At 36.6% G+C, this 17,590-nt stretch overlaps 1 protein-coding gene across 2 annotated transcripts in view; it reads right to left on the minus strand.

Moving 5' to 3' along the window:
* gabrb4 (gamma-aminobutyric acid type A receptor subunit beta4) overlaps positions 1–17,590 on the minus strand; it is a 360,165-nt gene that overhangs the window by 12,502 nt on the left and 330,073 nt on the right. For both annotated transcript variants that reach the window (XM_039766518.1, XM_039766517.1), the window contains exon 8: positions 465–721. In XM_039766518.1, coding sequence (XP_039622452.1) covers positions 465–721 — 257 coding nt within the window. The remainder of the gene's footprint in view (positions 1–464; positions 722–17,590) is intronic.

Raw genomic sequence — 17,590 nt, forward strand, 5'->3', positions numbered from 1 at the left:
AAAGCAAAAATATCAACCATTGATCTTTGATAAAAATCACTGTTTTCTGAACCACTTTTTAATTAGCAGTAGCACCCAGAATTGTACCAAGTCCACAGGGCAAATGACAGGTAGAAGCTACCGAGAGAATAGCGGTCAATTTTGATCACACACTCACACTGAGCTAGTTTAGAGTTGCTAGTTAACCTAATGGGCACATCTTTGGGAGGTGAGAGGAAAATGGGATACTAAAGAAAAACCCACACAAACACAATGTGAACATGCAGAATTTACATAGACAATGACAAGATCAAGGCATTAACCCTAGTGCTTAGAGCGTAAGGCAATGGTGCTAACACTGTGCCACCAAGCAAAAGCTGTCTTATTTACACAAGGGCTCAATAGTATGGCATTTAAGGAGACTTCCTCATGTATATGGTGTATTGGTTACAAATAAGCATTATCAACAGAGAAATCTAGCAAACCTGTTCTCTGAGTCGCTTCTCTTCGTAACGAGGTCGTTCATTGTTAGCTTTGCTGAGTTTTTCGTTCACCTTTTTCTGCTGCTGGGGGCCCCGGCCAAAGAAAACGTAGTTTACAAAGGCATATTCAAGCAGGGCCAAGAAGACAAATACAAAGCAGCCCATGAGGTAGACATCGATGGCTTTCACATAGGGGATCTTTGGGAGAGTCTCCCGAAGGTGGGTGTTGATGGTTGTCATCGTGAGCACCGTAGTAACACCTTAAATAAAAAAAAACAAAAAATTAAAATTCGGAGTTATTTACTTAATCATAGTAAAATGTAAACTGGGGTTAACCAAAAACTCAAATTATCCCAACATCCATCCATCCATTATCCAACCTGCTATATCCTAACTACAGGGTCACAGGGGTCTACTGGAGCCAATTGCAGCCAACACAGGGCACAAGGCAAGAAAACAAACCCCGGGCAGGGCTCCATCCCACCACAGTATCCCAACATATAAAGTCCATAATATTTATACTTATACCAGAGATAATCACCATAGATTCAATTTCTTTTTGCCCTTCTTTAAACAATAAAATTAAATGTAAATATTCAAGGTTCAAGATTTTTTCCATATAGTTATGTTTACACAAGAAAACATGAAATTTGTTGGATGAATAGTTGCATCCAATAACAGAAAATAAAATAAAAAATATTGAAACAAAGCAGGTTCAATCTTACAATTCTACCAGTTTCATAGTACATTTTTTCCTAAAATGGTCAAATATGATACATATGAAAAACTCTTCTGGAAATGTTTTATTATCTTCAATATTCCTTATTCCATTAGGCACTGAGAAGAACGGAACTTCTGGAGCGATTTGTGTGGGTCTTTAAAGTGACCACCTACCCTGATCTACTGAAGTTAAGTTCTGTGTGTGATGGATGTCTGTCATCCATTGAGATGATTTCCTGTTTTTTTCAGCTTTGGCCTCTGACACAAACTTACCAATCATCAACATCAGCCCCAATAGACTTTAGCTGCATGTTTTGTAATCTATTGGAGCTTTATTACATTTTGATTTTACAGACCACCAAGTCAGGCAATAAAGCTTAAAGTATCCTACAGACTGAATCACACTGTAATAGAATGACATACAATACAATACAATACAATTTATTTTTGCATAGCCCAAAATCACACAAGGAGTGCCGCAATAGTCTTTAACAGGCCCTGCCTCTTGACAGCCCCCCAGCCTTGACTCTCTAAGAAGACAAGGAACAACTCCCAAAAAAAAAACCCCAGTAGGGAAAAAAATGGAAGAAACCTCGGGAAAGGCACTTCAAAGAGAGACCCCTTTCCAGGTTGGTTGGGTGTGCAGTGGGTGTCAAAAAGAAGGGGGTCAATACATAGAACAATACATGGAACAGAACAAATCCTCAATACAGTATAAAAATAAAAATTTTAGAAGTACGAATTTAACAATGGATGACATCACATAATATGATTTGGATTTGTTTATAGTCCTGAAGACCTCATCCATCAAGCTGCCTCCCCCATTAAACATTGAGGTCCTTGTCCACTTTAAATAGTCTGAGTTTACCTAGGAGAAATAACCACTGATTACATTAGAAGTATATGCTTTTTGAATTAATATTCCAATTAAGATTATTATCTAGGATCGTTCCTAAGTATTTGTATTCAGTTACTATTTCCTCCTCCAGTACAATGACGGGTGAACATGAAGATTTGTCTCATAAAGTCAAATATAATTTCTTTTGTCTTTTTGGCATTCAGATTAAGAGACTTCTTATTGCACCAATTTACTAAACAGTTCACTTGTTTGAAGTAATGGCTTTCATCCTCCCCGAATACGGTATGTGTCTTATCAGCATTGTGTCATCAGCATACTTGATAATGGAACAGTGGTCATCGCTCTGTCTCAAGTCACTTGTGTATGGTGCATATACTAAAGGAATCAAATTCTTGATTTGCCTAAAACCTCAAAAAATGTCAGACTTAATTAAAAAAAAAAAAATAAATAAACATTAATATAGGGAGAAAAGGATGTTTTCACTTTTTAAAATGTATTTACTTATTTTTCATAGGAATATTTTACTGCTCAAAGGTTGATCTGCGATGGCTCGTGAGACTTAAAGAGATTCTCTCTTACGTTTCACTTAAGAATCAACTTTGTCGCAGATATTTCTCCTAAAATTCCTTAGTAAAAATAGCTCTGCACACAAATGAGACGTGAGGTAAAATGAGTCAAAATTGAGAATTTGGTTTGAAAAGCATTCTATATTTTATGAGATCTCTTTCTAATCTTGTTTTAATCTCTTTCAAGACTTTGTATTTTTCAATTATTATTGGACTGATGTCTTTAACTAAGATGACTTACACCATTTGAGATACAATTGGTTACATTTCCTTCGTTTTCCTAACAGGAGCATGGTCAGACGAAGTATCAGAAGCAGGACCTGAACCCACAACCTTAGGATTTGAAGTCCAATGTCTTTACCACTATGCTACATTGTTTAACATCCAGAATGAACGCAATCTAATTGGAGCACAGCAAAATAATTTATCATAATAGTATTAGTCAGAAGCAAGGAGGAGAGTTTTGTAATCATGTTTAAAGTGTTCTGTTACCACAAACAACTAACTCTCCATACATTTCACCAAATATTACTTAGCATATAATACAAATACATTCTAACTGCAAAAAAAATGAACCCAAAATGAGAAGTTCCTGAGACCTCTGCTGAAACTCAAGAGGAGACACTTGTCAGAATACTGGGGTATTTTTTCTCAAGAGAAAAATCTAAGACACATAAGACGAAAGAAAAGGTTTTCATCTTATGTTTCTCTGACTTCAATGTTATCTAAGGGAAACCAAAAAGATAGTAAGAAGATCTCCTTTTTGATTTTTTTTACTCCTATAGGTTATTTTTTCCTATGCTCTTGGTTCTCCTCTCTTTTTCTCTCTGGTGGTGATTAAATTCTTGGTTTGTTAGATTTTTTTTTTTAATTCTCTGATTTTTTTCTAGATTGATTTTTAAGTTTTTACTGTTTATTTAACTTTACTGATATAAAATTTGTCACATAATATTGATCTTATCCATTGGTATACTATGTTACTTTTTTTGAAAATGTTATAAAATATTTTAATAAATAAATAAATACAAAGGGAAACAGAACACAGCATTGAGGGGCCCCTGTATTTGAGAGAATGATTTTGGAAAATGTGTCTTGTGTTTTAGTGACTGGTCACAATTTAAATTGAAGTCCTCAATCCATAATATAATAGATGGGTTAACATTTGTACTGTTCAATTTCTCAATCGGTGCGTGAGGCTGGATGGTGTTGAACAATGAAGAAAAATCAGAAAAAGTGCTTTGACATATGAACCGGGATTTTCAACAAAAGTGTACATTTGATGTAGGATAACCAGCAGAGCATTTTCCACATTTCTGCTTGCACAGTAAGCATTATTTTGATAATGACTCAGTCTCTATCATTAAAATGTTTTTTCAGCAAGTGTTCAAAGCATTTCATTGCATTGGAATTGAGAGCCACTGGCAAGTAGTCATTCAGATTGCTTGACCTGGGAACTGGGGTAATGACTGACTGCTTCCACAGCTTAGAGAACAATGAAAAAGCAAATGAAAAACTGGAAAGAGCTGCTTGAAAAAGGAGTTCAAGAGCCATCAAGATATGCCATCTGGCCCCACTGCAGCATTGGTTTTTGCCTACCGAAAATATTTCTTCACCAATTATGCTGACCTCCATCCCAGTAATATTATTTAATAATTTTACAAAACATCTCCCTTACTTGTGCATAATGGGTACAGAAGTTATGGGTTTCAAATACAGTCATTGACACTTATTATTATTATTATTATTTTTATTATTATTATTATTATGCCCAGCAAACATCTCCTTGCCCACTTTTCTTGATAGTCCCTTTTATAGCTCTGAATGTCACAGAATGGCGGTGACATAAACACTGTTTATTTTAGTGATCAATGGCCGTTGTTTGTCCTGGTCTGTGCTCTGGGAGAAGAGGAGGATATAAGATGTAGTGTGATGAACTGCATCTGTGAAGCAAAAAAAAAAAATGATGCAAGTAACAGTGTGTGCATGACAGCTAAGAATGGAGCAGTAAGGAACAGACTGAAAAATGCTTGTTGGTTTATAAGTGTGTCTCAGATGGGAAGAAGGCCTGAACAGTTCACTGATTCAGCCACTGCTGCAGTTGGAACTGCATATTGGTGGCTGATGCAGTCATTTTCTTACATGACCTCACAGGGGACATGAAGCTATTGCAAGCACAGTTACTTTGATATAAAGAGCTGAAACCAAGCCCAGACTCACTTAAACCCAGGGCTCTTGACCCACACCACAGAATGTAATGGGAGGCAACACTGAAAACCTACAGTTAATTCTGAACAGATGAGAAAGGTGCTGAAAATCATGACTTCCAGCATTTCCTTTCTTTCAATTGTAGCTTAGAAATCTACACTGACAATGGAAAGACCATTTTTATTAGTTTAAAGAAATTTATATCACTTTTTTAAAATTATTTGAATGAAAATTCAATAACTTGGGAAATTATTGTAGGTTTATTGAGTCACACATCCCAAATCCAAAATATGTCTTTACTCTTAAATTAACAATGAATGACTGCCTTCAAATTCTGTACTGTACTTTCCAGTCCTAATTCTTTTAGCGCCTGTCAAAGATACAGTATTTGTTTTTCATTATTTCAAGCTCAGATTTTATAGTGTTAGCCTTAATATCTGCATCTAACAGAATATGTGTTCTTACATCCAATTTCCTTTCGCCAGTGGCACATTATGTGACTTCTAGTCAGAGGGCATGTCATACCTGACGAACTCTGTTGCTGATCTTGATTTCTCAAATAGAAATTGCAGGCCATGACAAGTTACATGATGCTGTGACGACTTCCCATCAGTTTCACAACCAAAGTACTGTAAACTTGCCTGCTTTGTGTCTTCTTTGTTTATTTTAAATTTCTTACTTTTCGTATGCTCGTTGTAATTAATTTTAATATTTATTAATATTCTTTGTGTTCTGTGGGAGGGACACCAAGAGGCGGGGCCACCCTGATCTCACATATGAAGGACCGCCCACTGCACATATGTAATGTGTGGGCTGGGAAGCAGATCCTTCAGTGATTCACTGAAGTTCAGGAATTGCATATCAAAGTGAGTATCTTCTGTTTTTGGATTTTGTTTGCTTTGTGGATTCCATTTATTGAATTTTGATTCGGGACTTTTTTCTTTATGTTGTCTTTCAGGCAAAGCCTTTTTGCCTTTTTTTTTCATTTTTTGTGATTTTTGTTCTTTCTTTGTGGAATATAAAATATATTCTTCTTTTATAAGGATTCTTTATTGGATGGATCTCTCTAGCCAGAGGTTATGATTTCCTTTCTCTATATATAATACTGCCAAAATACCTGCGCCTCGCAGCGGCGAAGTACTGCCTTAAAATTTTTATTAAGAAGAAAAGTAAACCTTTTTGAACTGAGGGAAAATATACCAATAATTATTTGTTAAGGATCTCTTTGTATACCACATTGTCAGTTCAGCCCTCCGGTTGTAATATAACCAAGCTGTGCGCTGAGCTTACTCTTGAGCATGCAACGTACAGTTGGCCATGTGAACAGTAATCTTGCCTCAAATCTCACAGCTTGGATTGCTGCTGTCATAATCGGTTTGAGTATCAAGGTTTGTTTCAATTACGTTAGTATTTGCAGGACTTGTTGTGTTGAAGTGACATTCAGCATCTGTCAAGCATTGTAAGCATACAACCGGTTTCATCGATAACTTCGCATCCAGCTTTTGAGAGTTTAAACATTCATAAACATCAATCAAAGTGTCCACTACTCAAATCATCACCTGTGAATCTAAGATGTTTAAGAGGCATTGGTGGTTGTCCAAAGGTGTAAAATATTTGGCCATTTCGGTACACTTGAAAGCGACAACCGAACAATTCAGCGGCAGCCGTCAACTCACATGTAGAACCACAGGTGAAGGGCTTAAGCATTTCACTCTTATAGTGCTCCTGTGTAGTCTAATTATCTCATGTACCGTCATCAGTCCACACCTTGAACCTGTCCCAGTCATTCTATACATAAGACACAATGTTCCTCCGGATATGAGAGTGAGCCTGATATGGCCGTGCAATATGTAACATAGAGAATGGAAAAGGCAGGCGCCATCTCAGGGTAAGGAAACCACTCAGTAAGTGACAGTTCTTTGATCGATGGTGATCACCTCGATAGACATGTTAATGGGGATACGGTTGGAACGATAAAGGAAATGGGTACCTGAACAATGTAAACTAAGTCTAAAATACCTACACAATAACTATAATTGTAATAAACGAACAATAAAACAGCGGAGAAGCCGTGGATTAAATAAAAAGGCTGCAGTTATCAGCAGGGAGACGTGAATACCGTGGCGAAGCAAGGAAGGGAATGTAGAGACCGGCGCGACGGATGGCCTTATATAGGCAGGCAGCCAACAACGTGGGAGGCGTGGGGTTTGGGGACCCAACGCCGCCTCACACAGTGACCGAGCTGCAGGCTATGGACGTATATATGTATATATATACGTAAGTAGGATTCAACAAACAAAGACCGTTGGAAAGTTCAATATGGCGGCCGACGGTGGTGTCATACCACTGAAATAAGTACGTACATCGGTTTTGGTAAGCGCAGGGAAGCCACCTACCAAATTACGTGAAGATGGGGCCATAAATAAGAAAGTTTAACATGGTGGACGTTGTCGACCATTATGACTGTTATGCGTAGAATTTCGAAATGAAACCTGCTTAACTTTTCTGAGTAACCTGTAAGGAATGAGCCTGCCAAATTTCAGCCTTCTACCTACACAGGAAGTTGGAGAATTAGTGATGAGTGAGTGAGTGAGGGCTTTGCCTTTTATTAGTATAGATATATAAATATATATTTTATATATTTGTGACATTAAAGTATATTTTGAACTTTAAAAGCTAAAACCCATTTTAGGTCCGTATAGGCCAAAGCTGGTCAAGAGAGCTTGGGATCAGACTGCCTTTGGTGAAGCCTTATCTGGCCTGGTCCATGGGACTTTTTTGAGACCTCACACCCCTTTTGCCATTTAGAGTGCACTGAGTGTGGGTATGTATATGTGTGCCCTGTGATTGACTGATGCCCTATCCTTGTCTGTTTCCCACCTTGCACCCCGTGTTGCTTTAATAGGCTCTAGCAACCACTTCACTGAAACTAGATTAAGTTAATTTAAAAATTGTATGTTATGCTTAAAAGACAGCAGAGGATTACAAAATAAATGAAAAAGAAAACAAGGAAATAAAGGGACGAGCACTGCATACGCAGCTCCCTACTGCCCAGCACAAACCTTGCAGAACATTAGAAGATTTTTGCACTATCAGCAGGTCATTTTTAAAGTCCAAGTGGTTTTATGGTTGAGCAAATTGTCTTCCAGCACAGCAAACATCTGAGAAACTACTGCTATTTACAGTAATGAAACTTTTACTTTTATAAAAAAAAAAATAATTGACTGATCCATGAAGAAATTTCAAAATTATATTACAATTAAACTTGTAACATTACTCTGGTAGAAGAAAGAGTGTGTGTATTTTTCATAACATGGCACATGTGTTATTAGAGCAGTTTTATGGCATAAGTAATTTCTTTACTTTGATGTTATGTACTTCACAAGTAATAACTTAATATGCAGAATGAATTCAAGCCGAAAAGTATACATTATCTAAATACCAACCCCATGAATGAATGAAAACATAATCATCTTATTAGCTAATTTGTACAGTCTCATGGGAATAACTGAATAAGTCATGCATAAGCAGCAGATAATAAATTTAAGCCACAGGATATTTTTCTCTCCGACATTCTCTCCAGAGTTTCATATTTCTGTTATTTTCATAAAATGCATTTATGTTGTATATTGATTATATGTTTTAGTTCATTTTAATAATAATAATTAATTACATTATACATTGGGGACTCCCAATTTTCATTGAAGAATCTATCAATAAAAGACATATCATTTGAAATGGCTTATAAAAATAGTAATTATTTTTTGATATACAAATGATCCTCCTCAGGTAAGGGTAGGGCAAGTGTGATGGGACACAGTCTATATACTATCTTTAAGTGTGAATAAATAAAGCCAGGCAAATGTATAAAAATAATGTATAAAAATGTTTTCCTCCTACACTATTAAAATTTTAGGAATATTTTCTGGGGTCTTTAGAAAATATATTTGTTTGCTTTATCTCTAACATCCCATAATGACTATAGATGATTACATCTTTTGCAAAAAATCAAAAATCATGAAATTGTTACATTTAGGGACTGCTTGTACTTCAGATGTTACATAACTATGGCACATATTTTTGGGGAAAAAAACATGATATGTGTTTTATTTCAACGTTTACAGTATACTGAGTGTAAAAAACAGTCACATATGGTGGCACTGCAGTATTTTCTGATAAATCCCAGGATGGTTCTCAAATTTATTAAAGCTCTGCCGACAACATTTTTTTTTACCACCACTCATTGTCTGAATCACAGAGGCTCAACTAAAACAATTAATTGTGAAATCATCTTTAATCTGCCATTTCTTTACCTCATTATACCAGTTTTGATTTTGATCGAAAATGCTTTACTTATTCTGCTCCTTTACCAGTCTCTTCCTTCCCCCAAAACTACCTTTCCTTGTTGCTAAATTATAAACTCTTTATATTGCTATCCACCTGCTCCTTGTCATTGACACAGAAATCTGCCAATTTACTTTACCACTCTTGAGCCCTGTATCACTAGAGAAGCACATTAGAAAAGTGCTGTAAATGTCCATGCAACCATAGTCAACTACTTCATGTTGGAATACCCAAATCTAGGAGCTGGGAAATTAGACATCTAGGCAGTCTTGGTGGAAATTAGAGGTCATAGAGATGGTTGGGCTCCCACTTGCTTAGGTGTTAAGACGGTACTGACTTGGCCTTGTGCAAGGCAGGTGTTGTGCCAGAACAATAGTTTTCTGCGCGGCCACAACTGGATTTATTGTAAAAATTTCCCCAACTAAAAAGTGTTTTCATGGAACAATCTACAGTAATTTTAGTAAGCAGTCCTTTTTGCTTCAAACCCATTGACCTACACTACACATTGTTCTAAGCTTCTTGGAAAGGTTGGTCATGGCGTGTATGACATAGTCATTCTTGTGCTGCTTCTTGGGAGTGTACTGTTTAGTCAGTGAGATTCAATCTGTAGTAAAATTATGTGCCGACTCCTGCTGCTTCTTGCAAAATCCATATTTGTTTTGATCTCAAGACTAATAACTTCACAAAAATTCTGGAGCAACCTTATTCTGAAACTCCACACAGGCTTAAGGACTATACTTTAAGGAAGAAGGAAACCATTAAAAACCTTCTCCACCAAAAACAAGAACAAATCTTTAATGAATAGTATTAAATTAAGAAGAAGTTTTAAAACAAAGCAGAATCCCAAAAATATGTCAAATGTAAAACAAGTCTAAACCGCTAAACATCCCAATGAAAGGGCAAAAGGTTCTAACACTGACTAATATTATTCCCTCTCTATCCTAGTAATTGCTTTATTTTCTTGTCTTCGATCCAAAGCTTGGACTTGTACAGACGATGTCTTCAGAAATTATTCAGAAGAGCAAGGATACCAGGAGATGTCACATCAGGTAGAGGGACAGGCAAAAGTCAGGACCTAAATGATCATAAACATTAGATCAGCCGACTCCATTCGTTCTTTTAAAAAACAACTTAAAGCTCATCTGTTCAGGAAGGCTTTTAACTTTGCCTGCTCTCTCCAGATGCTCAGTATACTTTGTGTGTGTGTTATATCACAAATGATATTATCTAATAGACTTTCTTTTAGAATTGAATTTAGTATTTTGCTCTGGTTTATTGTCTTTTATTCTGTTCAATGCCTTTGTATATCCTGCATCTATCTGTTTTAATGTTTAATTCTGGAAATACCTGTCTCCAATGTTATATATACCTGCTGTTTCTTTATGAGACTCTGTGAAGCACCTTCAGCATTGGAAAGGCGCTATATAAATAAATTGTATTATTATTATTATTATAAACAGCAACCAAAACATAAGGGCAAACTAAAAGAGAAGTCAGGAACAGAAGAAAATTTAAAACTGAAACAAAGTATACTGCTAGGCCAGCTTGATAAATAAACTAAGTACTCTAGAAAAATATAATCTAAAACCTATTTACCAAATTATAAAGCTATGTTGTGAGTCCACCATATTTCTAGCAGAACTTCAACATACATCATCGGAGCACTGCTTGTGGTCACATGACATGTAACTGCAGGATTCATAAACAAAAGCTAGTAAGAGCAACATAAAAATAAAACCCTGCCCAAGTAAATAAAAAATAATTCAAAACCCTAAATAGATTTTCCATAATATAACAATAATCCAGCACATAAGACAAAATGAATAATATTTATTTATGACCTGACTCTGGACTGTGCGCAGCACCATCTCTTGTGATGACTGTATTACATCACACACCATGCCCATGTGACAGGTAATGGACACCATAAACAAAAACAAACATGTGTCCCATTAAATCAGCATATAAAATAGCACTGCCTATAAAGAAAATTAATAAAAAATGCAAAATGGTCACCAAATATTGATAAAATAAATTTTTAAATCTGAGTCAAATTAATACTACCAATATTACAAAAATTGCAAAACAAAAAAACTAAAGAATTTTAATGACGCCCTAATATGCCACTCAGCATGGCCACGGACCATCTTAAGCAAGGCTATCTGCTCACAGTCTTACCAATGCAACTCCTGGCACCTTTTTTTCAACCTCAAACTATTTCTTTTTGCCATTTTGTTTTTTCCTAGCACGCCGCCATTTGTGCCTCTGTTGTCACAATGTGTTACTGGTTGCTGTGGAATGCCAGTCCCAGTAGTTACATTATTGCTGTCATCAGTGTTCCACTTTAAGAACTGACGTGTCATACGCGCCACTATCTGAGTATGCATACACACAAAGGAAAACAACCCTTGTGCACATATTAGTTTTGCTATTTAGTCTTCACAGCGCTTGACTTTTGCTTTTGATTTCTTCATTACAATTCTTGTGTTTAGACTTGTGCAAAAATGAAAGATAGGAGTAATTTTTGGTTCCCGAGGTTTCTTCCATTTTTCCCCACAAGGTTTTTATTGGGAGTTTTTCCTTGTCTTCTCAGAGAGTCAAGGCTGGGGGGCTGTCAAAAGGCAGGGCCTGTTAAAGCCCATTGCGGCACTTCCTGTGTGATTTTGGGTTATACAAAAAATAAATTGTATTGTATTGTATTGTATTGTTTGGCTTTCTGCACATTTTTAACGGTCATCCCCTTTAAACTTGCTACCTTTTACTAGTGTAAGGTTAGTATTTATATACGACTGCACAAGTCCTTGCCTGTTCCCGTTATCAACTAATTTCCAAATGAAAGATATTAAAACCTTTTTTGGTGGGTCCCAGGATCCTTCCAAAGCTCTGCAGTACAATGTTTTCCTATCTTCAATTATGGAACCCTAGTAATGTACCAAAAGAGCAAAGCTCAAAATGCTTTTAAGCCATCCTCTGATCAGCTCCTTTCCTGGTCTAACACTATTTTTTTTAAGTTTCGTACAGACTCATCAAAAGTCATTTAATAAGAATAAAACTGTTATAGTAAGGAAGGGACGAGTGGACTGAACTTTAAAAAACTGAAACTCTACCGTTGGTTTCATAGGGAAGTTGGCGAAATGTTATCAAATACAAAGATCTTTATTTGCAGTTTCATTTTAACAAATTCCACAGATACCTCCTTAGAACTTCCCAGGACAATCCATAACAGAAATAGCCACTGCTTCCAGCCTGATGAGATCATTTTTCAATAGAAATACCCGCCATGAGTTAGTTAGAAAATGTAAAATAACTCTAAACAAAAAGTATATTGGGTTTGACATTGGCCATGTTTACAGCAAAGTAACAAGTTCATACAGAATGCTAAAAATGTTTCTTGTTGTCAAGATAATGTTCAAGTGATATATTGCTCAAGGTAACATTTCTCAATTCACAGATAAATAAGTAGTTGTGAGCAGTACAGTGGAAATGATAATTTATTATATACCATTACTTTCAATAATGCAGCATACATATGAATAATGAATATACAAGGCAGGCTTTTGTGCGTGCATCACAGTTCATTTAAAAGTTCATTACTATCACTGGACCGAACACTTTCTTCTACTTCCTCTGAGCTTGCCATGAAGAATAAACATATCTCCAGCCTAGTTTATTTGCCATAAATAGATAAATGCTTCAATAAGTGCTCATTTTTTATTAAGTTGAACAAAATGAAAATCAAAACAAATAAATCTGAAGTTGCAGCTTTCTCTGTGTGCTTCTCTAAACAAACTGAATAATAGAGACATTTATATTGTTCTTGTTACTAAGCTCCCTTTCATTGTGCATTTGTCTTGCTGCACACCTATTTGTGTAGAGATACTCTTATTTTAGGTCATGGTTATAAATAGAAAATTGCCTATTTATCCTGTGCCTCAGAGCTTTCACCAATCCTTTCGTCCATTTTCTAACCTGCTTATTCAAGTTGGGGTTGAGAAGAAATGGTGTCTATGCAGACAGTAGTGCACATAAGGACAAACCTTGGATGGGGAAGCGAGTCTGCCATAGGACACATGCACTCATAATACTATGTCATATCTTACATTACTGTTTCTTTTTGGTCTGTGAGACCTCAGGTCCTGGGTTAAACAGATGTTATGATGTGTAAAGCTCAGTGTCTACCACCCCAACATTAATTCTTCTCCATGAAAACAAGTCATTTCTTAGGACTGATGAACTTGTTATAAATACAGTATATTGTCACACACGTGCACATGGGAGGCAGCTAAAGGGCCTGAATGAAAGTAATTCCAGGCCAGACCAAGGGGTGGCGGTGTGCACTAACTCTCTCACTTGTTTGCAGACCAGTTACGGGAAATTCTGCCGGGCGACGATGATGTCACTTTTGGTCCCGGGCCCTTCAGTTCTGGCCTCACTATTGACTTCACTTCCTGCAGTCTCCCTTAAAGCCACCATCTTTGTGCCAGCAAATCAGTTCAGTTGTGGACGCCAATCTGTGCAAATCAGTGCATTTATTATCCACTAGTTGTGTAAACCCATGCTGTAAAAAGCCAAGGTTCCTAAAAACTATTGAAATTATCGGAAAAAAAATTGAAATGCTGAGTCGGCGGTTTTGTTTTGCGGACGTGCTTGCCCCATTTGTCTATCAGCGGCTAAGCAATTTCTCTCTCGTTTGTCTTTCCTCGGTGGCAACGAGGTCACTTTCTTTCAGCTTCATGCTGTAGCCTTGTCCTTTTTTTGACGTGTGAATGTGGGGCCCCTTTGCTGGGTCTATGAGCTTCATGCTGGAGCCGCGCACTTCCAGGCCGGACGGACAGACACACACACTTCCATGCGTAGATGTTTATATGTAAGATTTGCAGCCAGGAATAATATATGGGTGGCTGCCCCAAACCTTTTTTTTGTGTTCTCTTTTGTCATGATTCTGATAATATGCAAACACATGGTTCAAAGAGAAAGGACAACATTAAAATATGTTGTATAAAAATTAGCATTAAAAAACAGTTTAAAAGGTTAATTCTTAGTTAAGGGGTAGACGCAGTATTTGCAATCAGGAAAGACTTTAATTGCTTTAGACCACCAATAAATAGAACATTAAATAATGTATTATTTCAAAACGTAGCACTACATACATTCATACAACATTGTCATTTCAACTTTTAAATAGGAACTAAATACAACGCTTTTAAAAATAAGTTGGTAAATTAGTAAAAAAAAAAATAGAAACTGCACTGTATTTGTGGTATTTGCTGGTTAAGCACTAAAAACGTTTCTTTGTTATGAGAACATTTTTTCAGATTAAAGGAAAATAATTATATTTATATGTGTTACTTACTTCATGTAGTTTAAAGTGATGAGACCATGAATATTTTTTTAATCTTATATTTTCAAGTGGAACAGTAATTAAAAATTGTTAAGGTAGAAGACAAGTCAATGGTGATAAATGCAAAGTGAAAACATCCATGGAAAAAAGAAAGGAACATATCACATTACTTTTGATGCATCTGCATGTTACTTATCCAGTCATATGCTCAAAACAAATGCATTTTTGGCTAAAATATTGTTAAATATATACCTTTGGAAAAGTCAGTGCAAACCATAAACAGGAAACTCAAGCCACATGGGGCTGACATTTTGAAACAAAGATCTGCCTCTCCCCTTCATTCATTGGTCAAGAATTCAGAAATTCAATCCCTTGCTTTTTACTGACGTACATGAATAAGGAAAACAAGATGACATCTCAGGAGACTGTGGATCATTTTTAACAATGTTCAAAACACAGTGAAGTACAAGATTAATGTAACCTCTAGTTTCTTTGAATTCAGAAATTGTGAAAATCATAACCAAATAATTTTTGTAGCAAAGGAACAGTCGGTCATTTCCCAAACAGCTATATCCTAACACAGGGTCACGGGGGTCTGCTGGAGCCAATCCCAGCCAACACAGGGCACAAGGCAGGAAACAAACCCTGGGCAGGGTGCCAGCCCACCACAGAGCACAAACATACCAAGCACACACTAGGGACAATTTAGGAAGGCCATTGCTCCTAACCTGCATGTCTTTGGACTGTGGGAGGAAACTCACACAGACATTGGGAGAACATGCAAACTCCATGCAGGGAGGACCTGGGAAGCGAGCCCAGGTCTCCTTACTGCGAGGCAGCAGCACTACTACTATGCCACTGTGCTGTCTAGCCAAGAAACAGTTGGAAGAAAATAAATGTATAAGCCAGATAATGACATTAACAGTATGTTGTACTAGTAGTAAGAATTGCACTTTTAGCAAGTTATCTTGTTTTGCTCATGCAGTGGATAACACATTAACCATTGTAGCATAGAAAATTCAAGAAAAGTAAAAACATAACTGTGAGCATTTTAAAATCCTAGCTAAATAACTGTGTGGGAGCAAGTCAGATATATAAATGTTATACTGTAATGAGTACTTTTTATTAATTTCTTGTGCCATGGGTGGCTCTGAGGCTAGGGATCTGCACTGGCAATCAGAAGGTTGCTGGTTCAAATCCCAACACTCTGACTCTAGTCATCACAATTTGACTCATGTCAAAGTCGCTCAGATCCTTATGTTTGCCCATATTTCCTGCTTCCAGCACATCACCTTCAAAAAATGACTGTTCACTTGTAGCCTAATATATCCCACCCCTTCACATGTATGATAGTTATTTTACTATTACAATTTTTCGTCAATATTCTAATTAATGTTCATTCACCATAAAACTGCTTGCAGTCTGTGGTGTCTCCTCTGATATTTCAAATGATTTATTACAGGCATTGTTATGCATATGCTCAGCAACTTGTAAATACAAATGCACAATAGTGATTTCTGGATGAAGATTTTTTTTCATTCTTTATGTATGTACTGACATAACTTGTTGACAGGGTTGATGTGTTATTCTGCTGTGTTGAGAACATCTCCCACCTTGACTTGCATAATGCACATGTTGGTAGCATATTTTAAATGCTTTGCAACACGTATGCCAGTGTAGCATGACCAGATACAGTGGGAGGTGATTTAGCCAAAAATGTAAAAAGTATGTTCTCTGTTTTATATACAGTCAGATGAGCAAATTACATTTCGTATAAAAAAAAAAAATAGTGTTATATGATGTTTTGTTTATATCCGTGGTCTCAAACTTCGGTCCTGGAAGGCCGCAGTGGCTGCATGTTTTCATTTTAACTCTTTTCTTAATTGGTGACCCGTTTTTGCTGCTAATTAACTCCTTTTCCTTTCATTTTAATTGAGTTGTTTTTTCAGATTTGTTCCCCTGAATTTCTTCATCGTTCCTCTAAATTGCTTCAATTGTTTCCTTAAACAGAAATGAAATGTGAAGAGAGTGAGCCAGCAGAAGACCAACTAATTCAGGGCCTCAAACTCCAACCAATTTCACTCCAACCAGTTGCTTAATTAGGTTCAGATTCTTGCTGTTAGTTAAACCCATTCTTTAATCTCATGGCTTGTTGCTGCTCACACTGTGCAATAGCAGACATTTCGATTTTCTCTTTTCTAAGAGCAGTGTTAAAAAGTTTTATGGATCTGAGTAGATCAGCATTCCTGAGAACTTCATCTTTGTTTATTTTCAGATATTGTATGATTGACACAGTTTGCTGGTCATGTTTTGGCTCATTTTGTATCTCGTTATTGTTTGGCTACTGATTAAGGAAAAAGAAACAATTAAGGGGTGTGAGTCTTCAAGAGCAAATCAATTAAAATTCATTTAAAACAAGTTAATTAGCAGCAAAAACAGGTCACAAATTAAGGAAAGGGTCAGAATGAAAAGCTACAGCCAATGCAGCCCTCCAGAACCGGAATCTGAGACCATTGCTTTACATGATGAGGTTTACTTTTGTTTATAGCTTAGTTCCTCTACTGTCCAGCAGACAAAAGGTGTATAGCCCTTTCCTTAGTGTTAGTCTGGGGTCAGGTATGCTTCTGATTAAGTTTTTGAAATGTTAGACTCTCTGTTTGGTAAAGATACTGTACATAGATAGATAGATGACTTAATTTGTCCCCTGGGAGAAATTTGTCCTTTACCACGAGCTCTTTAAAATAAATAAAAAGACAGATAGATAGTTATATACACACAATATAGCCTGAACACACACCAGAATGACTGAAAAGCAAAGAGATTAAAAAGAAAAAAAATTCTAAATTGGCAGTCCCAGTCACAGTGATGCATAATGCAGGCTTATTGCTGTTGGTACAAAGGAACCCCAGTAGCGTTTCTTGGTACATTTCTGCTGAATGATTTGTTGGCTGAAAGTACTCAGAGTTAGTGTGTCAGAGGGGAGATGTGCACCATTGTTCATAATGGCACTCAGTTTTGTTTTCGTTTTCTCCTTTGAACTACCTCCAGGATGTCCAGAGTGCATGCCATAACTGAGCCTGTCCTTTTGATGATT

The sequence above is a fragment of the Polypterus senegalus genome, chromosome 10 (genome assembly GCF_016835505.1).
Source record: "Polypterus senegalus isolate Bchr_013 chromosome 10, ASM1683550v1, whole genome shotgun sequence".
NCBI classification, from domain to species: domain Eukaryota; kingdom Metazoa; phylum Chordata; class Cladistia; order Polypteriformes; family Polypteridae; genus Polypterus; species Polypterus senegalus.